The sequence below is a fragment of the Pithys albifrons genome, chromosome 12 (assembly GCF_047495875.1).
Source record: "Pithys albifrons albifrons isolate INPA30051 chromosome 12, PitAlb_v1, whole genome shotgun sequence".
Lineage (NCBI taxonomy): Eukaryota > Metazoa > Chordata > Aves > Passeriformes > Thamnophilidae > Pithys > Pithys albifrons.
Window position 1 is genome coordinate 12,933,067 of NC_092469.1, and position 27,390 is coordinate 12,960,456.

At 39.3% G+C, this 27,390-nt stretch overlaps 1 protein-coding gene and 1 long non-coding RNA gene across 13 annotated transcripts in view; one reads left to right on the forward strand and one right to left on the reverse strand.

Moving 5' to 3' along the window:
- Positions 1-25,691, reverse strand: SLC7A6 (solute carrier family 7 member 6). 12 transcript variants are annotated; one of them, XM_071567833.1, is made up of 12 exons: positions 25,481-25,560; positions 23,372-23,493; positions 21,494-21,660; positions 19,616-20,179; positions 17,991-18,116; positions 16,104-16,248; positions 14,169-14,292; positions 4,774-4,877; positions 3,647-3,743; positions 3,247-3,396; positions 2,399-2,582; positions 1-1,441 (listed from the first exon to the last, which is right to left on the reverse strand). In XM_071567833.1, the coding sequence occupies exons 4-12, from the start codon at positions 20,136-20,138 to the stop codon at positions 1,347-1,349; spliced, it is 1,548 nt and encodes a 515-aa protein (XP_071423934.1). In that variant the 5' UTR covers positions 20,139-20,179; positions 21,494-21,660; positions 23,372-23,493; positions 25,481-25,560; the 3' UTR covers positions 1-1,346. The 12 variants fall into 12 exon arrangements, with proteins under 12 accessions (XP_071423934.1, XP_071423936.1, XP_071423928.1 ...); XM_071567835.1 differs by lacking the exon at positions 21,494-21,660 and adding an exon at positions 21,404-21,450 and having other exon boundaries at positions 25,311-25,543; XM_071567827.1 differs by having other exon boundaries at positions 25,311-25,543.
- Positions 25,574-27,390, forward strand: part of LOC139677659 (uncharacterized) — a 4,689-nt gene continuing 2,872 nt past the window's right edge. Inside the window, exons 1-2 of the long non-coding RNA XR_011698896.1 lie at positions 25,574-25,903; positions 27,055-27,148. This is a non-coding gene — a long non-coding RNA (uncharacterized lncRNA). The remainder of the gene's footprint in view (positions 25,904-27,054; positions 27,149-27,390) is intronic.

The window sequence follows — 27,390 nt, forward strand, 5'->3', positions numbered from 1 at the left end:
TTCAAATGGAACAATTTATTTTGGAAGTTTCATAAAGCATAGCAGAAGCTGACCAATAATAAGTTAACAAGAAAGAATCATCAAATGTTAATCAAATCTTTACTATCAAGGTGTGTTGATGATTAAATCTTCACCACAGTCAGATACCACATTTCCATGAATATTTAAGGAAGAAAGGTTGGTTCAGTCTTTAAATAACGGAGTACAACTTCATTTCTTTTTCCTCAATGATAGATTAGGTAGGTAGTTGTGACCAGTTGTCTTCTGGGATAAGAACTGAGGTAACACAGCAAATAATTTTCATGCAAACATCCATCAGAATTAAAGACCAAGTCATTTCCAGCTTGAGTCAAAGTGGTTTTCAGTCTAATTTAAAATGCATTACTTCACCACCTGGTTCTGCAGAAATCTAATTTGATCCATTAGCTCTTACCATTTTAATACCAATTCTGAAGAAAGAACCGTGTTGGTGGATGGTGAAGCTCCGAAAACTGAAGCACAGGTCTTCTGCTCTGAGAGGCACTGTGGCTGAAGGCTTTAAGGGATACGAGCTCTTCGAGCCCGCCTCTCGAAGCTCGGATTGCTCATCCCGCACCCAGCCCAGCACAGCTCCCTGAGGAAGGACCACACTGAAGGCCTGGTGTCCACGAGAGAAGCTTATTAGGGTTTATTAGGGTGGCCATCTTATAAAGGGACTGAGGGAGGTTTCCGGAACATGGGAGGAGAAAGGGGAGGGATGAAGTATCCCATTGGTCTGAACAAGGAAAGGACCAATGGGGAACAGGGATCTGAACATAACCATATATGGGAAACTACTGCAATGCACCAAACTGGGACCAATCAGGGAAGGGTTGGCGAGAAAATCCTCAGGGTTTATGGGAAGAAGAACTTGGATAGGGGTCACTATAGGGAAAATACAATGGGTAGATACGATGACATTGCAGTACCAAACTGGGAAAACATCTATGTAATAAGAATCACAACTATAGTTCTTGTAAATTCGGTGAAAAACATTAACATTCCCGGGACCAGGCTCCTCAACCTCGGCATCTTCATCTATCCATCTTTTGTCCATTTCATAAAGTCCAGGTCTATCCCAACAGAACCGAATTGGCACAGAGGTTCTGTGCCTGAAACGGACAGATAATCGTTATCCAAAGAAAACATCCCACAGTTCAGGAGGATGACATAAGGCCATGATCTATGTGGGAACCCAACTCTAAGTACATTTTCAGTATTTCTGAAAGCCCACTGGAAATAGTTTACCCATTTTTTCCAGTTCCATCTCTTCCCTTTAGTTGTAATTCTTGTATCCTTTCTCCTGGTTCTTGTAATGGCTTTAAAATTTAGTTGGATTTGATTTCTAACTTCTTTTCCTTGTCTGTATCCATCTCTGTTAAAACACAGTAACACAGCAGCTGCACATTCCGTGTGACTGTACCTGCACAGGAAATTGGAGACAGATGAGAAAAACAGCCACAAATCTCAACTCTAATTACAACAATGCACTGCTGGAGGAAAATGTGTAATGTAACTGCTACAATTCAATGGAAAGCAAAATTCCATCCTGTGACACATATCCACTGATTCAGTAAAGCTGGACAGTTAGCTTGTGTTACCAGGAATGCTCAGCCCTTTTACAGTTATCAACCTGTTTAAAATAGAAGACTTCCTATGCTTAATTAAAGAGAAATGTATAAAAACAGAGGACAAAATGTATGCATAGAAAGTGGATGGTTTTTAAATATACAAGGAATAAAATCTGTGTAAAAAATACAGAATGAGTGCACACATTTACTGGCTCTGGAATGCAGTTCAGATTCCTCCCAGCACAGTGCGGTGTTCTGCATTTGTGGCTCAAAAAGGGTGGGTATCACTGATGTTTTTTGGCTATGGCTGAACAGCATTTGCACAGTACCATGACTCCTTTCCTTTCCTCCCACTCTGCCCTTCCTGCAACCAGCAGGATGGGGAGCGGCAGGAAGTTTGGAGGGAAGATGACCAGGCACAGGGATATTTCATACTATGTAATGTCACACCCAGCCATAAAAACAGGTAGAGCAAAAAGTGTGTGCACGTGGGAGAATGTTTTTCCATATGGCTATTCCTTGGAGACTGGCTGCACATCAGACTGCTGTGCCATGTGCTAAGGGATTGCACTTGCAGCAGCAGGGTTTTTTTCCCCTCTTCACTTACTAAACTGTCTTTAACTTGACCAACTTCTCTCATCTGCTCTTCCTATTCTCTCCCTCACCCTGGCAGGAGGGTGCTAGTGAGCCTCGGTGACTACTCAGCTGCTGGCTGGGCTCAGCCTACCAGAACCCTTTTCATCAACGGACTGAGATTCACCCACTTAGTTTTCCTCTTTCCTAACACCTCCAGCTACAAAGACACTTACCTAAAATCTTGGTAATAAATTGAGGTCTCTTTGATGCAGGTAAATAGACTCCCAAGAAAAAGAATGGAATTCCAGATAAAGCAATGCCAATTCCAATCAATGAATTTATAGTGTCACTATAAAGTGGCACTACCACCAGAAATATTGTGCATATGCAGAATATTATTGGGAAAGCCAGACTCAGCTGGAGACAGAAAAACAGAACAGAATGTTATTGAAATATTCATTACATACAGATTTTTTCCCCTCAACCCTAGTTTGTTAAATTATCTGCTTTTCCTTTCATATATCTGGCTATTTAGAATCATAAGCAAATTGCAGAATTATTCTTAACAGAACTGCTGCTAAAAATTGCAAAAGTATTGTAACTCTGCTGTGCTGAAAGAAACTGTATAGTGGCATGAAGTGTTTCTAGACAGATCCAGTAAAACCTGGGAAACAAGAATGACTTCTCTGTGCAGGGTATCAAAGTATGAGAAGGTCATTAGAGGATAAAATACCATCATAGTTATTTGAGCAGTCCTTATCAGAGATTTCTAATGCAAGATAAAAAGCTAAGGACTATGTGAGCCTATTGAGACATTCTCCAGCTGACAGAGAGAGGGGATACTGATTGAACTAGCACGCAATAATGGAGTATATACTATTCCAACACCCTCATTCTTACCTAGCAGACAAGCTAACTTTCATGCTATAATAAAAAATGGAAACCATTTTTAATGCCCTGATCAATTTGTAACCTTTAGACAAAAGATGTATGGTCCAGATTATAGACAGCACTTTTATATTTTTATATAATTTATTATATAGAAGACAGGGATTTTAATCAATTGTGTAGTAAGTATTACCTTAAGAGGCCTGGGTCGATCTGGCTCTTTCCAACGTAGATATAATTGCCCAGCAATAGATAGACCAACAAAAAACCAGTAACTGAAACTGAAGTAATTAATAAGCTTGAAGACATCTTCCACAGCCAGGTAAATAAGGGTCATAGCACACTGTCAGAAAAAAAGTGAGAACAACAACAAAAGATTGAAAGTTGCTGTTTATGCTGCTTTTTGCTTAAAGTAACATCTTATACTCCTTGGTGTTTAGCATGATTTTATGCCTCATAAAATCGCTCTTTCAGCAATCACCTTGATGAGACTAAATTTGAAGTTCTCCCTTGTGAATTTTTCAAAGTGTTCCTTTAAAAAATTCACATGACCACATCTATGCAGTTTGAAAAGGAAAGCACTAACAACTTACATTGAAGAGCAGAGCTGGCACAGGTGTGAACCTCCCTATGTGGATCATGGACAGCAGATCAGGCAGGTGACCTTCTCGAGATCCTACAAAGAACAGCCTGAAAAAAAAACAGTAAGAAAACACATGTTGAGGCTATAGGTGAGAGAGAATGTGTTATAGAAAATCAAAAAATAACAGCAGTCAAAATAAATGTTTACACCACTCAGTTTCCATCCTTTAAACTGAGACCTGGATTTGACCCTTCTTTTAGAGATGTACTGTACAACAACCATTAAAAGATACATAAGCTTTTAGAAACGTGCTGTTAACACCTATTTCTAAAAAATTATGAGATAAAACACCTGCAGTAACTGAAACAATTTCTATTGTTTCAGAAAATTTTAAAAGCTAGCACTGAACACATTCCAGCTTATAGATGAATAGTTTTAAATGATCACCAGCAGATATTTAGGTAACTAAAATGATGTCACTCAAACACGTGCTCAAAAAGCAATCCCACGTAATTTTACTATCAACTGTCCAGCTTCACCAGATGATGCTCCCATTTGTTTTCAGGAGAGGCATTGCAAATACATTCAATGGACAAGAAGGATCTTAAAATGCCTGAATAAATGTATTTAAAAGTCTTCCTAGACACATCCACAATCAGTGCTCAGAGAAAAGCTTCTATACTATATCCTAAGGTTTCTGACTGCAGCTTCATAGGAGTAGCAACTTTTAAAGTTTTTTTCCAAGTAAAATGTTTTAAAATACTGATTTTAAAAGGTCAGTAAGTTTTAAGTAAATACATTTGAAAATAAGAACTTGCTAGAATTACTGTACCAAGTAAAATGGAAGGCAATCCAAGTAATCAGAAGGCCTGTGGATTCACCACACCGAAAGCATTTTTTTGATCTTTAGTTGTGCTCTACATACTCTCAGGAATGTTTTGGGGAAGTAAGGAAGTGTTAAGGGTGTGTGTACACACACACACACACACACACAGAGGCTTATTTAGATCTGTTGTTTTATTATGGCTATACTATAGGTTCAGTTACAAGAGTATTTTTGCCACTCTCATAATAGATGAGCATAACAGTAACATATAAATAATTTATGATCATCTGTCAGACAGAGATTTGCACTACCTTGATGATGCTAGAATTGAAGCATTAAGTCCACCAAAACAAGAAAAGGCTACTGCAATGGGAATTGTCCAGCTCATGACACCAAATACCTGGTCAGCAAATGTCTGATGAAAAAGAAAAGAAAAAGAAAACATGAAAATATCTGCAAAAAAGCATAAGTAAAACGACATTAGAACTTGTGAAATGAGTTTGTATGGAAAAATAGTAATATAGTAAGGACAATCCATAATGCAGCACAAAGAAGCACACAGCTTTCTTATTTATTTATGAATTCTAAATAAGCACAAACTTGTTTAGCCAAGCACCTGAACTCACATTTTCTGCTCAGAAAAATAATGTTCACAGAGGAAAACAAAATGCTCTGAGAATTTTCTCACCAATCCTAATATATTTTATTATCTAATTGACCTATAGAACTCATCAGAACATTCTCTGGACTACAAAGAATAAAGGACAAAAATACCATTACATAACCAAAAAGACAAGTGCCACACTGCAGTGGATAAACCCAGCCAACATCACACCTACTGTTCATAGACAGCATTCTAGGAATCTATTTTATTTTCTTTCTTTTGCAACTTCCTAAGCAACATCTTCTTTTCCTTTAGCTCCACCAGCAGGGACTCTGGGCTCTACTGTCACAACATGGCACACGACAGAGTGGGCTGTCATCTGTAGTCACTTCTTAAGGTTGCTGGGAAATACTGCAAATTGAGATGATTTTCCATGACAGAGTGTCTCAGTCTGAGACAATTTGGAGGGCCAGAGATCTCGGATGGGAGTCTTCTTCCTCCAATTCAATACCCATTTCTCTCCAATACACAGACAGAGAGGTCAAATACACTTCGATGCAAGTGGAAAAAAAACCAAAACTCTTTACCAAGGAGAGTACCAAACAACAATACTGATAAAACTGGGTTTAGCTAACCAGAAAATTCCCAAGGTCCCGCCCACTGGACCAAAACGAGACAGCAGCCAGAGCCTCCCCCACCTCTTCAAACCTGGCAGGAATGGTTTGGAAGGTCAGTGCACCAGTGAGGCTGCAGTGGAAAAACACACAAATTCCCAGAGACATTATAAAAACTAACAAGAGAAAAGTATAAAAAGAACTAACCCATGTACAAATGCTGAAATCAGAACATGAATGTAGCAAAAGACCATGCCATAAGTAAAGTGTTCTGTGTACCATGGATTACCCATTTTCAGTCAATTGAAACTGCAACTAGTAATCTATATTACTGTATATAAAAAAATTTCTGCATCTCAAGTATAAACATTTACTAGAACCCAAAGTGTTTCTCTCAGATCCATATTGGATCTAAATGCAGCTCTAAGAAACCCAGTCTCCTGATGCAGAACATATTTCATTATGATCCAGTGAATTAATTAAGACAACTTCTTCAGAACAAGAATGAGGACAAGATGAAAACTCTAACAGGCAATTGTTGTAATGTTTTAAAGGATTATTCAAACCTGCACTGCTGAGTTCTGAAGCCAAACGGCAGTGAAATTACTAGACAAAACTTAAACCTGCTAGAGGATTTTGTTTTAAATATACAAAGCTAAGATATAGAACTCGCTCAACCAGATATTAGAGAATTAAGATATTTAGTAAGATTGCCTAAAGGATAAGCATTCAGGTAAGTAATATTAACAGTTAAAGAAGAGAGAAAATGTATGCTGAAGGATGCAAATTAGCTAATATGTCACTTCCAGAATTTTTTTCCCTCAAAAAGTGTTCTTTGCAAGCATTTTCCTTTTCCTTCTGAAACATCTAGTAATGGGCCAGTGGGGAATGACAGGTGCAGGACTAACTCAAAGGCCATTTCCATCCTGTAACGTAGATCCAATTTTTCTAAGACATGCTAATGTTGTTTCACACATCTTGGAAAAAACCAATATGAGCAGTAAAACCCACAAATTATACCCAGATCAAAATGCTACAGATTCAATGTGTTCTGGATTTCTACCACAGGTGTAGATCCAGCTCAAAGCCTAAGTAAGTAATTTCCCTACATCTGTACAGGACAGACTATTCAAAAGAGAGAGTACCAGAGTGACAGCATTTCCCAAACACTGTCATTTCCAATGTAATTTCTAACGTGTTAAGTGGGATTCCTGATAGAGCAAAGGGTGGAGAAACTTGAAGAGCTGAACTTTTCCCTAAGTGAGGTAGTGCAAAAGAGTATTTTATTTGAGAATGATCTAAAAAACATTCAGCTTGGTTTGCCAAGAACATTTGCCTGCAAAATGATCTTCCAGCAAAACAAAATTGAAAGGTACCTGAAAGTTTGGCTAAATTTTCTAGTAATATTAACTAGCTTAACACATAAAGACCCATCTGTCTTTATGCAACTGTTTTCTGACAGGATTTCACCCTCCTTTCTAACAAGTTCATGTACTAGTACTCAACACTTGAGTGCCAGTTTATAAATCTTCAACACTCAGATTTCAACAGATGCCAAGAAGTGTTTTCTCCAAAGCTCAGATATATTGTCTTCTGAACAAAGACAAAAACAGAGACCTCTACAGTGTTTCTTGCCAAAAAGAGTTAATGAAGTGTAAGTAAAATTGGCCACAATAAACATTCACTGTGCCTATGTCAGAGGATTATTTTGCAAAAAGGTAGGGCAGAGAAAAGTACAACAAGCAATCAAGTTATCAAGCACATACACCAAGTGCAGTGTATCAAGAGGGGAAGAAAAAAACCAAAAAAACTCCAAAAAACAAAAAAGGGGAGAAGAGTTAGTGGCTGCTTTCTGCTAAAACTGAAATTCTACAGTCATAAAACCTCCACAAATGAGCCAGACCTGGGCTCTGAACTGAGCACCTCACCAATTCCACTTTAACTACTTCTGGGAGTAGGGAAGTGCATTTATAAAAACAAATGAGGTGGCACAAGGGAAAGAATGGAGCATTTGTAAGGGTATGTGGAGGATGACAGAGGAGCCTACCTGGAGGCAGCTATAAGCAGAAGCATTTAGTCCACCATAACAGGAGAAAGTCACCACTATGTGGATGAATTTCCTCTCAGGTTTCTTCTGAGAAAGTCTAAAGAGCAAGAAGGATTAAGACATTAAATTGTCATCTCTGCTATAGTCTGACAATCCCTGTAGTCCAGACTTGAACTGCTTCTACCAGTTAAGAAGGAGAGATTCAGTGACTGATAATACACTTGCAATTACAGATAAAGTCCTTTTATGCCCTCCCATCCATTGGACATGTAAGGTATATACATATACACATACACTGTAGGACACACACCTGGAATTGTTCCTCTTAGTTCTAGTTTTTATCTCTCCTAAACCATCAACATGTAATAATAATGAAGAGGCTTCCAGTCATGCACTTCTCAGCTGAATTGCCCTTATTTCATCATGGCTAAAATGTTACTTTACTCCCAGAAGAATGATCAAAAACTGACTTACAGCTTTGTTTCAAGACATGAATGACAGGTTTAACTACATTTTATTTTTATCTTCACTTAGTTTGATCTCATGATCATCAGCTGGTAACTTGTGAATGGTTTGCAAAAACACTATTTTGTCCTTTTAAAGGTCCAAACAACAGTCCCATACCAACAGGTTGAACTAAAATTAGCAGGAATTGCCCTGTGTAAAGAGCTGCCACAACAAAATACACAGGATACTGCCTCGCACACGGTAATTCAGGCACAGAGATGATTCGCAAGACCCACATTTATGTTACAAATCACAAGATGAGGACTGTTTCATCACGCTTACTTGAACACAAAAGGTGCTCTTAGAGGCACACAAAAAAGACAGACTACACTGAGAGCGTGTCAGCTGCAAGCACATGCTGGGTTGGCAGAGCACTGAACAGTATTGACTGGAGGGATAAATGCCAAGAGAATGTAGTCCAACATGAATAAGAAACTTACACAGAACTGTACCCAAAGATTATGAGGTATTTCTACTAGTAAGGTTTAAAAGGCACCCACAGAGCCTCTTTATTTAACTCTTTTCAAGATCTTATGGCAAAGGAGCTTTTCCAGGCTCAGTTCTGAACATTCTTACCCTGAAATCACACCAAGCAGTAAGGGGATTTATATATATATTTACACATACATATATATATATGAGCAATCTGATTGGTATTTTGAAAGTGCAATTAATTCTGCTTTGACATTTTTCTTAAGCTAGAGTATAAATAGATTCAAGCATTACAGGAAGATTTGATAGTCAGAGCTACGTGTTTCCTCCATTTTAAGCTACTCGGGCCTCTAGGGTGCTATTTCCTAAAGGAAAAACCCTCTCATTTATGGCAATCAGGAAGCTGCACATGCCAAAAAAAAGCCACCGAGTTCTCCCACTGCCAGAGATTACATTGTCTAGATACTGTATGACATCCCTCCACATTAACCAAATTAGATTTAACATCACACACATTGAAGAAAGGAAAGGAGTGTACATCAACTGAAAACTGCCAGGAAACTGTAAGGCTCTAAAAGAAAGCAATTTAAATGTTCGTGTTTCTTGTAATTCTTCTTTTTCAATCACCATGCGTTGATCAATTCCACTCAAATATCCATAATCCTCTCCTTTTATTATTGGCAATGCCTCTTCTGGGAGAAAAAGAAGGTCCAGCATGGAATTCCCTCTTCATCTTTATGTTACTAACACAATCATATGGTAAGAGAAACCAGCATCCCTCTGCTGCATTAATATATTGCAGTCTACTGCACATGTCTTTTCCATGGCCCACATTAAGAGTACAGATGTTTTGTTTATGTTTCATGGAGGTGCTGAGGACACTTGGTTTAAATCTTCTCTGGTGTTTATCCTGTTCTTAGCACTACTAATAGGTAGTTGTAGAAGAAGGGTTTAGTGTTTTCCAAAGTGTCTTGCCTTTCTCACATTGAAAGGATTAGGTAGCACTCTTTCAAGCTCTGGCTCAGCTTTTCAGCTTGGACCCCACAGCCAGAGAACTTCTACATAACTGGTATCAGAAGTGCTGCATTGGTAGTGAATCACAGCCAGCTCCAAGTAAGAAGGCAAATTACTTACTAAACAGCTCTCCTCTAAAAGCAACTGCCTACCCCTAATGAAGAGTTCTTCAGTTGTAAGGCTGGGAATGTGCATTTCATCCAAAGAAACTTCACTGGGAAGTGCCAGTGCAAGCAAAGAAGAGGAACATGACACTGACAGCCAAAGACAAGTAGATTTGCCTCCTTAGAAAAGAAGCCAGTGACTGGCCAAATGAAGGAAGAGAAGTAATATCCAAAAGGTCTAAGAATAACTTAAACATTCTGTCTGAATTCAGTTAGAAAAAAGAGACTCATCATTTATGTCACGATACATCAACGAAGAATGAAACAGCCAGAACACCCAGCTTCCCACACTGCAGTTCACTGAGGGTGCAGGTCTGCTCTGGAATATGAGAACACCAAGGTAAAATGGACTGACCAGCGCTGGCTCATGAGATGGTATTCGAAGGGGCAATGCAGCCATCCTCTTTATCCCCAGTTTACTGACAAAGCTGTTCTGCCCCACAAAAGATGACAGCTGGCAACAAGGGACAACCATTTCAGCTCTTCCAAGTAAAAGCAGTAAGCTGCCAAATATCACCTATTGTATGAACTCTGTCAAATTCCCCAGACATGACCAAACACAGAAAGGAGGTAACAGGAGAGACGCTGCCAGCCAGTATATTCTTTCCTGTTAGATGATGCAGTCCAGGAAGTTCTTGTGGAAACAGCCACCCTCTTCACAGACAAAAATACAATAGCAGTCTCAAATGAGAATGGAATGGGAAAAAAAGTTGTTCAGTAACAGTGGAAGGTGAGATGGCTACTTTTATTTAAGTGTGTTTGTGCTACAGAGTAACTGCTTCACACACATAAATCTGAACAGCAAAGGTTGTGATGGTTTGCATAAGGAGGTAAAAGAGAAGTCAAGTGTGAAACTCTGACAGGAATCTTTGAAAAGGAAAGTGGTTTGACATGATCAGCAACCATCTGAAAAGCATTTGCAGAACTTCTAAGCTACCTGTTGCTGCATTACTTAAATTACTTAAACAAAAAAGCTTAAAAATCAGTTTCCTAGCTCCAGCATTGGACAAAGAAACCAGTTCTGAAGTAAAAGGAGAACATTTTTTCATCTTTTTTTTTTCATATAATCCCTTGGAAAGATTTCTTTCACCTCCCAGCCACTGAGAAAAATAGTTGGGAAGGTGATGTGCAAAGATACACCTATATTTCTTTTATTTAGAACTTTAGTCCCATCATTCAGAAACAGGAAATAGCTGCATCCTCCCTCACTTTTTGCAGCTCAAAACCTCTTGACTGAAAAGGAGAAAGCTACTCCATTCCTTCCCAAAATAGCAACAAGGAAAGATTGTATTTAACTGCAACTTTACTACACAAGAGACTTTAAAATGCAGCAATATTACTACCATGTTTCTTTAAAAATTAATTAATGTAATTTTCACTCCACAAATACATAAAAGGCAATAAGGAAACAACAGCAATCTGTATCCTGTATCACATGTAGAATATGTCAGCAGAACAAAGTGGCTCATTTTCATCAGATTAAGTTTTTTAAATAGCTTAATTCTCACCTTCTTTCTTCATTCATCCACTAAGCACAATGCCCTAAGTCTTCTTAAAGATTCCACTCAGGATAAAATTCTCTTCCACCACCCAGAGAAATTTCACCATAAAGGTTTTTACATTTCTGTATTATAGAAGGATTTTCAAATAGTCATTAGCTCTTCCCCCTCCCCTCCCCGAATTCACTAGAGAACTATTGGGTGCATTGTTGAGTATTGAATTTGGACTCCAAGTGCACTTTTGAAGCAATTCGCCAAATTATGGCCACTTCCTGCTTTTTGGTTCACATCGTTCAGCACTGGAACTAAAGGGACCTTCCCTTTTAGAACAGGCTAAATTGAACATGAGCTCCAAGAGCAAACCTGCTGCACTCCCTGACTGCAATCCAACCACACACAAGGTCCCATGGGACCTCATTAGAGTAGTCCCAAGTTTGTGCAGTGCTTGTGTCAGATCCTGTGTCAACTCTTCGACTCTACAGACATCCTGCCACAGGTCCACACAACTTGCCAAGGTAACAGCAGATCAAACCTGAAGTTGGTTTCATAAAACTGGGCAACTGAATTCATATCAGCAATGAAAAGGAATCTTCAATGAATTAAGTGCTAAATATCAAACTTCAGCTGCATTTTCAACTGATCATTCTAAAAGGCATATAGGCAGCGGCAATCAGAAGACCATTGCTGATGAGACATCTCAGCAAAAATGCCTTTAGATAGTACATTAGTTAGGCTTTTAAGTTCAAGTATTTGACAAACCTGAAATCAAATGAAAAATTATGGTTCTAGATTTCCAAAGTCATTTATTCAGTTAACTTCCATTGAAATTAGTCCAAGGAGTAAAACTTCTAAAATAACTTTGGAATGTACAAACACATTTTTCATTTTTATCCTGGTCACTCTACATGCAAATACAATGACTAAGGACTTTATATCATTCTTAAGTCTTCCTTTTTACCCCTCCACATCCAGATACATTCTGTACTTGAGAGGATGATCTGTCCAGTTCTGATTATTACAATTCCATGTAAAAATCACACAGCATGTGTATATACATAAATGTATAAATATATACTCACTTTTAGTCAAAAACAATGTTAAAGAACAACTAAATGAAGTGTATATAAAATCGTAAACATTTAGGCCTGGGTTTCCCAGGTGCAGTGAGGATCAGGCATTCATCACCCCCCATTCATGTGGTCCCCAATCACTGCTGCAATACTCCACTTGCTGTGCTCAGGAACACAGACTGGGCAGCCCCCAGGGAATCACTGCCCCAGCCTTGCAGGGGTGGCCAGTTTTCCTGCCCCCATTCCCTACATGGCAGTACAAACCTCTGTGCTGACACGGGGCAGGAACAGTAGAGCAGGCACAGAATACTCTCAGAGGATAGACTGGATTGGAGAATGTAATTTCTGCCAAAGGAGTGTATTTTCCAAGTTTTGTTTGGAAGAAAACCCTGTGTTGCTTCACAGAAGTCAGGACAGATGGTGGACTGTCTATTGGCTTTTAGATTTATCTGGATTAATTAACTATAGACAAGTATTAATAATTTCATTACTTTATATGAGATAGTATAGCCTACAACAAAAATAAACATTGCTGAAGGTTTTACTCCTTAGCATATGCTTATTCAAAAATACATGTTTTCTGTATTTGTTTTGTTTCAGTCTGAAGTGCTTTAAGAAGCCTTCCACAGTATATTTCATAAAAACTTAGTATTTGCATAGTCCAGCTAAAAAGAGGTAAAGAATTAAAGTTTATTTGATTTCAACACATTTTGAAACAAGCATCTGTCTAATTATATTTGAAATAAAGTTACAGTCTACATTTACCATAAACAATTTTAAAAATTCACATTAAATATAAATATTTGTGAAGCTTGAAATAAAGTCAATTAAGTGCTTTAGTGGAACCACCTGCCCAAGTACCTGAAACAAGGTTTCCTGGTTTGCTAAGCCTGTTTTTAATCATAGTAATCCTCTGTGGGAACAGAGTAAATACTTCCTTAATTTTGATATATTTAAAACTCTCTGTCCATTGTGTAACTGCTTTTTAGAAGCCAATTAGGAAACAAAAAGGAAGGTATGGTATTATTTCTTTTTTTCCAATTAAATAACCAAAAAGATTAAATTTTCCCAACTCTCAGCTTTAAAGTACAGAGTAACCAGAACTAGTTACAGGGGGGAAAAAACCTCTTCCCTTTTGCTTAATGATTAGCTTAAATATAAAACATGCTTTGACCAGCTTTTACTTTAAGAAGCTTATATATTTTAATAGGACTCAAACTTCCTTCCATACACAAAAATAAGGAATTTCAGAATATTAAAAGTTGTTGGAATTAATGCAGTGTTGGGAAGACAGCGATGTAAGCTACCAACAAGGAGATACAAAGCCAAAGCCAGTGAGAGCCGAGCTGGCACATCGCCACTACCAGGGATGCACCCTCGGCTCAGCAGCGACCCAAGTGCCGCTCCCCCTGCGGAGGGAGGGCGGCAGGAAGGAACACAGACCACAATCGGTACTAATGACTCTTCATTTACAATCAGCTCAAAGTGCACAAGTCTAATTAGTGACTTTGCAAAATACATTAACAAGATGCATCTCTGCTTGTTTTAATAAATCTGGCAATATATTGTTAGAAATGATTTTATTAACTGCTATTCTACTTTAGATTAAATTATTTGTGATGAGTTGTCCTGTCATCCTGTTTTCAGGAGAGTACTGTAATAAACTAGGGATTTTTCCAGTTTTGTCCCTTAAAGTGAAATGCACCCCTAAAAGGTGCAAAGTTAATATAACAAAATGCCACATGGTCAACTTACCACTGCCACAGCATCACTGGCAAGCACGGCTTGAGCATCCAGTACTGTATAATAAGCTACATTGGTCATAATATAGATAACAGTCACAATTGGCATAGACACTGCAATAGCCAGTGGTAAGTTTCTGTAAGACAAAAAAAAAACCCCAAACCCCACAACAGCAGAAAAAAAATCCGTTAATAACAGAATAAACTTATTTATTTGTATCCTGTACAATAGACAGAAGGTATTCCTGGAACCAGAGTTTGGTTTCTTTTAAAACTAGAAATTCTAATACAGAATACTGGAAAAAAATCTAATTTTTACAATAACTTAAAACTTACATTATTGTTAAAAGTGATTCTATGCAACTGTTCTTCAAATACCTCAACTTCAAGGTTTCCAGATCTGTAATAACTGCCTTCACATTTGCATGCTTTAAATTATTTCCTACTGGTCACGTTAATTACCACAACTAGAAACCAAAGAGGCAGAGCACTGCACTCCTTCCCCCTGGGGAATGCAGCTGTTCTTCCACCACCTATTGCTAGAACTGATGGAGGGAGATCTACTAAACCAAACCAAATCCTGACCTTCTCATCTGCCCTCACCACTGCAGAGAACTAACTGGGCTGCAAAACTGCAGAAAATAGAGATGCAGATCCAGATTGCTATACAGCTGTGAATCTCAGGATGTGGTGTTTGCTAGTAATATACACATGTCTAGAAAGTAATAAAAAAAAGAGTCACAGGAAACCACTGCTAACCATTAGGTGTAAACAAGAAAGATTTAACTGTGAGATAAACTCAACCCTGAGTCTGCAGCTCCCCTGAAAGAAACTACAGAGCATGAGCAAATTTTTAATGTTGGGCTTTGGCTTTTCTCAGCCTTATTCTTTCCTCAGACCTTGCAGGGATAGTCAAATTTTGTTTCAAAAAGGGAAGCAGAACTGTCAGTGTTACTATCACATTAGCCCAGTTTGAAATCAAACACATCGTGGCAGCTTTTTTTCATGAACTCTGTTTTCTGTAACAACAAAAAAACCAAATTCCAACAAAGCACAGAAATCATCAGTCTGAGTAAAACCTCAGAAGCTTCCTCAAAAACTTCCTAAGGCCCAGAGGTCCAGCTGTGTCTGTCTGATGCTGCAGAAGCAGAAAAACAAACATACACCACAATGCCCCACATAAATCAGTAGATTAGTAACTGGGAGTTCTGACTCTGTCCAGCTTGCACACTCACCGTAAGAGACCCATGAACCTCAGCATAAAGAAACAGAATTATAAAATCACTGAGAAATTAATTCAGAAACATTACAACATGTAACAAAAAGCTGAAATGGCTTTTAAGGCTTTTGTTTCAACCAAGATTAAAGCCAGGGATCTATGTCAAATTTAACTTGTGGACTGCAACTTCTGAGTGAGGGCAATATGACTTAAGTGAACATGAAAAATATGTAATTCTTGCAGTAATTGTACAGAAGTCTGGAATACCTCCTTATTCCCAAGAATTCTTGATGCAGGAAGCTGAATTTGAAGTTCACTTTAACAGCTACAATTGTACCAAGAACAAAGCCTGTATTAGGCACTGATGTCTACACAGAGCAAATTATTATGAAGAAATATTTATCAGCTAAACACCCTGTTAGAAAATGAGAATGATTACACTGATAAACACAGTACAGACTACACTTAGGCACCTGTTCCACTACTATAATAAACAGTAGTACCATCTTGATCTGAAAGCTTAATAAGACTTATTTATACTTAGCTTTTTCTTTCTTTTGCATTTTTAATGGAGTTTAGTAAACCTTTGCTAGTGGCTCTTCGCAGCCTCACCATCTAAGCATAGAGCAGTTCTACTTATTCTGTTTAAGCTCAGAACCCATTAGTGAATGACACACAAACAAAGCAACTTGGGAACTATTCAGATTCACAAAGCTCGAATCAATTTACCTTTCTGGGTTTTTGATTTCTTCTGTTACAAAATTGAGCGTATCCCAACCAGAGTAAGAGAACAAGGCAGAATACAGTGCAAGGGAGATGTCTCCAATATTAAAAGAGGATCCCTCAAAAGAGTTCTCAAAGTGTGATGTGTGTCCTGTGTGTGGAAGAGATGCAATCAATGACAAGATAATAAAACGCACCAAATAATGTATTTCAATTTGTCACACAACTACAAAAAACCCTCAGAAATCTTAATTCCTTAAAATCTGCTTATTAAGACCTTTTTTCCAATTCCATTCTGTGCTTTAGCTGTGAGAATGTGGCATTTAAAACTACTAAAAATTATGGGGTGTGGATGACACTGTTCTACAATTAAATACATAGTATGTCCACAACGGCATAAGAACTTTAGGAACATTAAGTTCAGACTAAGCTACAAACAACTTGCAACTCAGACTAAGGGTATTTTTAATAACATATATTTATAAAATAATCCATTCTGTTCTTTTATATCCTTTTAAATTTTCAAACATTTTGCCCATGCAGAAAACAAAGATTACAGCTGATTTTAGATAACTATGACATAAAACTTCACACAAACACCTAAATGAATGGGTAAGTTTTTGCTATTAAAACCCAAAAACTGAGAAAAATGAACAGGATATAACAGTATTACTGTTACTTGAGTCAAAATTTTCTTAAGTCAAAATAAGAGAAGTTATGGGGTTTTGCACTAGTATTTGTGAAAATTTGTGCCATCTTTCGACTTTAAGCAACTCAAGACAAGCTCATCAATCACAGTTTATACATTCAGACTATTTTACATATACAGACACACACAAACCCACCAAATACAGAAAGGTGAGTTACTCTGTAACTCCAAAATGTGCACTGTGCATCCTGAAATGCTTTGATTCCACCAAAACTGGCCAGGCTAATATTTGAGACCTCTAAAATACCTTTACTTCTTTACTTATTTCTCTTCCCTACTTTCTATCCCAACCTGATATTGGGTTGCTATTCCCTTGGCACAGACATAGGCAGAGTAACTGCTGAGTTAGACACAGAGATGGGAGACAACATCAAGGAGTTGTGAACAAAACCAGTATCTGCAAAACAAAGGACAGGCTGATGTGCTAAGGATTAAACACTTCACATGGTGCTCACAGATTGAATATTCTTGTTCCATTCACAATAATTACCAAGCTCATGAATTTTTAGCAACAACTTGTTAGAGCAAGGGACATAAATTGCCAGATTGCCAGGGAAAGACAGACCTTTATGGCAGCAGAGTAATTTTTTAAGGTAACATACCAATAAATTCTCCCCAAAGGAAGGGCTAAGAGCAAAACAAAGTTCAGAATTTCTCTAACTTAAAGGCACAATGCCCAACACACACACTTTCTACTTCTCAACAGCTCTACTAGAACTCAGGTTTTGAGCAAAAACAGAGCTGTTGTTTCACAAATCTACCTACATGTTCTTAGAAATCTATTTTTGCTTTAAATTCAGACGCTTTCAGTCTTGCACAAAATTCATTCTGTAAAAAACATATCTCACTGTAAAGCAGTATGTTCTTGACAGGAATTTACAACTTTCTCCACTCCCATTGTTTTTTGCTGTCTCTGTATTTTGCTGGTTTCATTTCCCTTATTATTCCATACTGCAGGCTGTAAAGTGCACAATATCGCTGAGCAAACAATTACCTTCTTTGACCCAGTTCAAAGTCAACTGAGATAGGCTGGATACCTTATGATGTATCACAATGCCTGGCAATGGTGTTACTGGTGTTTTCAAAGTGACTATATCATCATAAAGAGGTAGCCTACAGCCTTCAGATCAGATACTCAGTTTAAGTGATAAATACAAACCTTTGCTTTATTTTTATAAGCTTACCCTGGCCTATATTAACAAGTCCGGTTATAATGATGACAATAAGAGCAATAACTTTGGCGTAAGTAAATACATCCTGCACACGAGTTCCCCACTTAACATAGGCACAATTTATGAATGTTAGAAGACCTAGGGGAGGAAAAAAGAAGAAAAATTAAAAGACTATTTAAACAATATTCAGTTTAATTCATTTTTCAAAGATTTTAATGGCAACCTAAATATGCACTTTCCTGTTAGAAAAATGCTTAGGTTCAACTAAGCCAAATACACTAGTACTGAAACATTGGTTTGAACAAACCAGCAGGAAACAGATGTTCTAAGCACACAGTTTCAAAAGATTGGAAGACCTTCCCCTTCTCTGATTACATGCCCATTTTCCTAATGTTACCCCTCATCAGCTGCACTCTGCAACTATCTGAAACTAAAGACACTGTTACATGAAATAATTCATTTCAATCAATATTGTTCTGATAGATGACAGATAATCTACAAATTCCTTTAGGCAGACATAATAAGAGTGCTTGAAAAGTTTTATCTGTCCTTGTTAGGCTGAGGATGAGTTCAACATCCATGGAATAGCTGCAATACCAAGTACAGTCACAGGTGATTCAATACCCTTTTTCAGTTCTATTAAACTGTATTTCAAAGAGAGAACAGATCCAATCAAATCACTTACAAGGCCATGCACTGATAGGACAACGGGTAATGGCTTTAACTGGAAAGAATGTAGATTAGATTAGGTACCAGGAATTCTTCCCTGTGAGGGTGGGCAGACCCTGGCACAGGTTGCCCAGAGAAGCTGTGGCTGCCCCAGCCCTGGAAGTGTCCAAGGCCAGGCTGGACATCCAGAGCTCAGGATGTGACAAACAACATCAGCCAAGCCAGGCCAGAAGTGTAGGCTTTTAACAGGAACAGTTAAATGAAGCTACAGAGCAGAGGTGAGACTCAGCACTGACAGCTAGAAAAGGGCAAAATAAGCACTGAAACCATAGAACAGACTGTTAAATTGTTCTTCCTACTTGACTGTGATCTTGCTGTCACAGGTCTCCACTAAAGAAAAAGGTGGCAAATCCCCTCTCGTAGCAGTTGATGTAGAGGACACCACATTGTCTTTCTGATTTGAAGTGTGTGGACAGCTGTTTCTCTATACTGACTAACAGAGCTGGCTTGGTAACTACAAACATTTCAATGTTTTCTGTGCAAACAAAATCTCCACTTCTCAAAACAGCTACACAACAGCTATTGTTGCACTGATGTTACTGTTAATCACAACCATAATCCTGATTGAATGTTTTTTTAAATCCTGCCAGAGTAGTAACTGAAGTATGACAACTCTTGGACCACACCAAACCTTGAGGTTTGATTTAAAATAACTCTCTCCAGGAAAAACAACATTCCCCTCCATTTTTGCCATGTAAGTAAACTTGAAAGGGTTAAATACTTTGTTCTGCTCCAAATGAGAAAATGGTAATTCACTGACTGAACACCTGCAAGCTATTCATAGGGCAGAAATTGCTCTTTTCCACACTGTAACTCAAACCATTGTAGATTCAGTGTGCAACAATGCTGAAAACTCGGTAAGATTTGTTTTAATAAAATTACCATAATGAATTTCAAGAAGTACTTACATTCACAAGCGGCCGCGATGAGACGACAAGCCAAATACGGAGGATCACAAGAGGGGAAGAAAGGCTGAACTATGTAGTTAGCAAAGGTGATGGCGATAATTGCCTGACTAGTTGGCTCAACAATTAGGAGTGAGGTCCACAACCGAATAAAAGCAATGAAGCTCCCAAAAGACTCCAAGATATATGCATAGCTGGCTCCTGATTTTGTAATAGTCGTTCCAAGTTCAGCATAGCAGAGAGCGCCGAAGACTGAAAAAACTCCTCCAATTGCCCAAATTATTAGAGACAATCCATAAGATCTGCTGTAGATGAGAACTCCTTTGGGAGAGACAAAGATACCTGAACCAATCATGTTGCCTACAATAAGGCTTATGCCATTAACCAAAGATATTTCTTTCTTCAGTTGCAACGTATTGTCATTTCCATCCTGTGTTTCACTTGGATCTGTCCTGTCTGATTTATTGACAGGGCTGTATTCAGCCTCTGAAATATGGGATTTTGTACCCTCTGTCCTTTCTCCCATTGTGGAAGGCCTGTGAATTCTCCACGATTCCAAATCACAATCTGAAACAAAATGAAACAGCTGAAATCATTATAATTTCTTTTATCCCACGAATTTCTTGCAAAATTATCTTTCCACCTTTTTGCCCTATGATTTACAAACATAAATTAAGAAATTCACTTCATATGGTTTTGGGGTTTTTGTTTGGTTTTTTTGCATAAAGATAAATTCATGCACAATTAAACAGCAAAACAATCTCATTGTAAGAGAGAAATTCCAGTATAACTTACGATGAGAGAGGAGCTTCTACCTTTCTTAGCACAGGAATATACTGATAATACTGAACAACGCCCATTTTATAGAAGTTCAAGTAAGAAATAATCTAATCAAGGAACAGTCTTGAATAGAGACCAGTTCAAATTGCACATGAACCTTTGATTACTTATCAGTAAGAGTAGGCCCTACCTAATTACCAGAATTAATTGCACAACCATTCATTTGCCCTGCCCCTCATTAAACCCTCAGTGCATACTTCAGCCCTTTACTGGAGAACAGAAAAAATGAAAAGTCTGGGTCAATTACATTAAAGCAGCTGATTGTGGCAGGGGCAGGGGAAGATTTTATGCTTCTCTGGGGTAACACTAATCTTCCAAAGGTTTTGTTACTACAACAATATACTCCTGAGTAGGAGGATTTTGAAAAGTCAACAAACTAGATCTATGCATCTAGTGACATAGGAACATATAAGGTCTTCTCTTGCACTTAGAGGAATGAACTCTTCTGGAGGGAATACTCTTCCTTTATCATAAAGCCAATACCTGTATACTACAGCACAGAAAATCTGACTTGACATCCCTAGAGTAAGATGTGAGAATGAAAAAGACTATTTTGAATCAATTAAAAGAGTAACTTCTACTGAAATGGAGCAGAAATCATTTATTGAAACATGACACATCATTTATCTCCAACTCATGAATCTTTAGAGGCAGTATTCTTTTAAATAATGCAAAATGAGATCCTCAATCTGTTTCACTGGATGCCTTCTGATTTATTTTCCCCAAATTGCTCCAAAGAAACACTTTAAAGATTATTAATCAGCAAACATGTATTTTTCCATTTATACAAGCCAATATCTTATCTAGTGTCATACATACATCAGAAGCCATCAAATTTCACATTTATAATTAGACTAACAATTTTCAACCTTCCAGAAACTCATCTCCAATATTTCAGAACTTAAAAGCTTGAGTGCTATAATGAGGTATGTCCAACAAAATAAAACTAACCAAGAGAGAGGGAACCACAGAGTTTCTACAGCTGAGTGTGACCAAAACTGCAAAAGAAAAGCAAAGCATATTTACCTCATCAGTTGTTACCTGTTGTCCTTGTTATTTGCACGTCCCTCTATCTTGTGCCAAACTCATTTGTAACCACATACTGGCTGACTTTTTGTCCCTGGTGTGGCAGTCTTCAAAAAGACACATGGCCTATGAGCTCACAAGATTATCTGTGTTGCTTTGCAACAGACAGTTCAGTTACTACTCTGTAACAGAATATAATTATTATAATCATCAATTGTAAATATGATGCAATCATCAGAAAGCTGTGTAAAAGAGCAGAACAAATCATCAAAGCAGATGTTTTCAGGACTAATTTGGCTGTAAAAAGTGGATACAAAAGAACACTTGTGACCCATTAAAATAACATTTAGCTTCAAATTGAGTCTTTTCATTTCTGTGAAATGAACTTGGACAGGACAGTAGTTGCAAATGTATTTCAGAAGGCAAACCATCCTGAACAAATATCAGTGGAAAAACACAAAAATACTTCAGCTATTACTATGATATCTGACTGACAGTTTGAAAACATGCCATGTTCATTTTCAGCCCTTCCAGTTAAAGGATAAAACTCTGTAAATATGATAAGAATTGATCACAAACATAAAACATCATTTTAGTAATAGCCACACAACTTTATAATTTTTACTCCACACATCCTAATCATCATTCCTGCTTCTTCCCGAAACACATTTCAAAGTACAAATTGATCAGCAGTATACCCATTACTTTGAATACTCAGGCATTGTGAAGATTTGACTTGATTCAAATCAATCGAATACTTCAAATCAAATCAAATCTCCTGTGTTCACACTCAGGCAGTTTTGCACCAAGCGTAACCGTGATTCACCTCATGGTCTGAAGTTCAGAGGTAAATTTAATCACCTGCAACTACAGACTGCCACTGTTCAAATGTCCCCAATTCAATTAGCAGCACGTGACTGCAGTTCTATAGGTTTTCTACTGATGACCTTGACTGCTTCTTGCCCTGCTCTGCTCTACCCAGGAAAGAACAATCACAGTATCTCTGTTTTGTTCCCCAGGACTCGTTCTTCCTCTCTGAGTCTGCTTTTGTTTTTCTCAACTTCAGGTATCTGCCGATTTGATGAAGGTGTGAGCAACAGCTCACTCAAGATTTGGCATTTCATTCTCTCCCCTAGACTTGTTTGGTTTCCATCCTTAAAGCCTTCAGGGCAGGAATTGCTATTTGCCTGAGTCACGTGTTTTATTACACCACCTCTGACAAAACTGTTGGTAAGCTTTTCCTACAAACACTTCACTTAATCTTAAGGGGAACTAAAATCTGCAGCTGAAAAAATTAGCAACTAAAAAAAAAACAAACAACTTAGCAAAGAAGAGGGAGAACAGACTGGAAAACTGAAGCTATGTCAATATTAGCAATACACAGAAAAAACACATACATTAAAAGCCATGATTTTGTCACCAGATCGTAACTTCTGTGGAAACAGAAGACAGACTTGGAAGAGGAGAACCAGAGACAAAAAGTATATATTTTCTAATACACAATAATGCTGTAACACCACATGTAAAAGTACTACTAGAACAATCTCTAAAGCCTGGCCACAGGACTGCTATGGCTAATGCAGGGTTATGCCTTCACACAAGCTACTTCACATGTGGATTTCCTCATCACTCACCCTTGTGCAATACAAAGTCTTCAACTCTTTTTTTCTTTTTTTTTTTGCTGATCATTGCAGCTCTGATGAATCTTTCTGCTGATTCGTGATTTTTTTTTACTGAAATGACTCTGTTGTTGATATAAAAAGCTTTGACATGAACCCAGGACACAGTGACCTCAAACTAGGATCCCTTCAGTGTTCCACCAAAAATATATATTCTGGTAAGGTCTGTCACACTTAGGTCAGGTACCAAAGGAGTTAGTGAAGGTTAACATACATTTAGCAGAGCACTAACACTGTGTGGCCCTCCTTTAAGGGAAGGGAAAGAGGAACCCTCTGCCACGATCCACTTTCTCCCACTGAGCAGGGCAGTCGTCATGTGCTCAGCCTGCGGTGAACCTGCAAGTGGATTAATGACCAAAGTGAAGTACCAAACTGCAAAAAGTTCACTGTGTTTTGCTGTAGTTTTGTACAGTACCTGCTCCTTACCAAAGATTTCTAGTGTTCTTGCCTCTGTCTTACATAGTTGCCTTGAGTGCCTAAAACAACTCTTGTCACAACACAGCTTTACACGTACACTCTGGCTATTCACATACACCAAGATGTAACACTCCTATTTCTGAGCACAGTGAATGGCCCTTTGAGTAACAGTCAAGATTGCTCTACACAAACAGCATCAAAGTCTTCAGGAAGTTAGCACCAACAGAGCAAAGGTTTTAAGTCCCAGAAAGGCTTATTCATTGCAGAGTTTATCTTTAGGCACCTCACAGGCTGAACATTTACATGGGAAAGGCTTAGAGTTTGTCTAGCACGTGTTTTCCTTTCTGCTGGTGAGAGAAGAATCACTTCCCTGCCACACAGACATATGCTTAGCAAACAGGAAGTCCTTGCAACAAAAGCAATTCCCAATGTAAAGATCTATTCTGTTCAAACAAGTCTTTTGTGCTTGGCACTAAAAAACCCCCAAAAACATAAACCTTATATCAAACAGAATTGCTTGTATCACCCATTCTTAAAAAAATGACAAGGTATGTTTATCATGTAAAAAGGTATGAAAGAGAAGTTACTCATGTCAATTATTCACTTGACAGTTTATCAGTGAAGGCAGCAAGTCCTGACCATACACACCTGTGACACAGCTGGAGAGATGTTCTCCAAATACACGTTCTATTCACACGTTTGAATAAATCCTGAATAAGGCCTTGAACATTAAATGAGTGAAATACCTCAGCAGCAGCTCACACCAGTTACAATTCTCAAAACATTTTCAAAATTTCTTAAGTTACCAATCTTAGACATAGGGACATAATTAATACTAATCTTAATTTTCAATCAAGTCACTTTAAAGTTATTGAACAGTGCTAGCTACAAGGGGAAAATAACCTGCCGCTATATCCTTCACACCTCTAATTTATTTTTATATTTCCAAGGGAAAAAATGGAAGCAAGCTCACAGTAGGAACCTTGTGGTAGACAGTCTTGATTTAGAAAGGTGTGGTTGGAAGCGCACGAAGCAGCTGCAGTGAGTGGAACATCTGGTGAAATTTACCCACTAAGCCCCAGCTAAAGACAGAAGGGTTTGCTCAATCACTGACCTTGTTTTTTATACTTGGGCAGAAAAGTAAAAACCTCTCAAAAGGGGGAAAAGCACACGCTTACCCACAGATGTACACCCATGTGTACACTTTAGGCGCGACCTACAGTCACGCCTAACCAGACTGTACTTAACACGTGTCACTTAAAAAAGTCATAATCAAAATCACTACCAAAGGCCAGCAAGAAAGACAAGCTGTCCTGCGGGTGTCCCTGAACCCAGGGAGTGCCCTGCGACAGCCGTGAAGGGAGCAGGGATAACTGCAGGGACCCGGCACCGCCAGCACCGCGCCCCAGCGCTGCCGGGCGCAGCCCAAACCAAACACCCCGCGAGGCTCCGAGCGCCGGGACGGGCACCCCGGGACGGGCACCCCGGGGAGACCCTGAGGGGGTCACTTCACCCCCCGGTGGCCACTCCTCCCTCCACACATGGTGGTGACCCTCTTCTGACAAAACAAGTGAGGTCCAGACGAACTCCAGCCTTCTGGACAGACCCAAGAAGGAAGCTGCTCCAGGCTCCCGCCTCAGCCGGGGACTGGGAAGGCTGCCGCTGAAGCACCACTTAAAATAAACAAACCCACATACAACAACACACGGTATTTATCACACTCCCATGCCGCACACCTGCAGTCCCCTGGGTCGCCGAGGCCCCAGCCCCGGATGCTGCGGAAGAGGCGCCGCCGGCAGCCCCTGCGCCGAGCTCCGCCAGCCCGTCCCCGGGTCGAGCGCAGCCCGCGGGCCCGCGGCCGCCGCCACGAACGCCCCGGACAGTGGAAGCGCGGGAACCGCGTTACCTCCGATTCCCCCGGTGCCGTCTCGGGATGCTGTAGCCTGTGAGGACACACGTGATGGCGGAAGGGCTGGTCCTGCCGCCTCCCCGCCCTCCCCGCTGCTGCTCAACAAGGCCCGCGCTGGCGGCGGGACCCTGGCCGCGCCCTTTCCGCGGGGGCGAGAGGGAGGAGAGTCATAGTGGTCAGGGCGCGAAAACATTAAGGCAATCTAAAAATCTTACTCATTTTTCTAGCCCGGGCTGATGGAAATGGGCGGTCCTGCCCGCACCGCGCGAGCCTCGGGGACACGGAGCCCCTGTGGGACCCCGGGAACGGCACGAAGTTAAACCCACATGAGTTACACCCGAGAGATCCTCTGTGTCGAGACCGAAGGGCCCAAGAGCGCCGACACGGTGAAATGTGATAATTTGACTTACCACTGTACAGGTAGTAAGCACCAGTCGTAGTTTTGTTGGTAATTAAAATGCTCCAATGTTGGTGTGTTTGAGCCCCCAAGAGGGGCACAGCTACGCCCAAAGTCTGGTTTCGTTAAGATCTCCCAGAATCATCATTAAAAATGGCCCATGGTGTCTGAAAATAATAGTGAGCAATTTGCAGATTTACGTGGGCTAAGGGAAATCAAGGTCTTCTTGTCTTCCTGTAGCAGGTTAATAGTTTTTCCAAGTCTAAGACGGCGAACACCAGGCCACAACCCCCTCTTAGCGTTCTTTTATTGCCCATTTTGCTGTTGCCTGCGAGGCAAAGAGGTGGTCAGTGACTGGAAAGATAACAGGGCTCAGGAGACGCGATAGTCTTTGTCTTGCTCTAAACAATCTCAATATGCCTGCACCGCAGGGGGATGGATCCAGGCCTGGAGCTGGGCAGGGGGATGGATCCAGGCCTGGAGCTGGGCAGGGGGGTGGATCCACGCCGGTCCAACATGACTCATCTACAGTCTCAGACCAATTGGAGGTGGAGTTTTTCAAGAGGGTACAAACCTTAGAGGCAAATAAAAATTAAAAGGCTGTAAAAGAAAAGGGAAAGGCAAATTACGCACTGTAATATCCATAAACATACCCAGTAAATGCCATTGTGGAGTCCAATTTTATTGTGACAAGGCTTACAGTTCTAATTTCCATTCTACTATCTCTCTCAAAGCTTGTGTGTTTTTCCTTCATTGTCACAGGCAATCAGGCTGCTGGGGACTGTTGCCCTCCCTATCTCCAGATATTCCTTACATTGTGTTCAGAAAACTATGAATTAAGAAAGTTGCTTGGGTTGTTTTGTTTTGTTTTGCTGGAAGTTGGCTTTTTTTTTAAGTGCACATATGGAAGAGAATTAAATTAGACTTATTTTCTAAACGAGACAGCACCATACCAAACAAATAGTCATTTGCAGATCATAGTCTGAAGAGCCTGATCATCTCAGCTCTTTAATTATCTTTGTCTCAACTCTTTGTTTGGCTTTTGTCAAACACAAACTACACTAAATCTATTAACTCCTAAAACTATTGGCAGTATTGCAAAGCAGCAAGCAGAACCAGTCTGTTGCCTTCTGGGAGCTGAACAGCCCTGATAGGTGACTTCTTTGTTTTTCAGCCACTTATACAGCACTAGACAGAAAAAAACGTAGAAGACATTCCAAGAGTATAACTCGAATTCCTACAATATGAAGCTGTTTGCTGTTATAAAGGTAACATGAACCAGAAAGCAGTCATTAGATGGTAGTAGTGTGAAGTCATTGCTACAAATATTGCTAGAGCTCTGTGTTCTGTGGGACTAATACAGTATCTTTCAAGTAGATGGGTATTTGCAACAGTCGTCTGACACATTAATCAAAATGTGGATTGAATGTGAATCTAAAAGATGCAGCTGATTTCAGTTGTTTCTAGACTGCCTTTTAAGCTCTCTCATAACTGAATCTACTGAAGACAA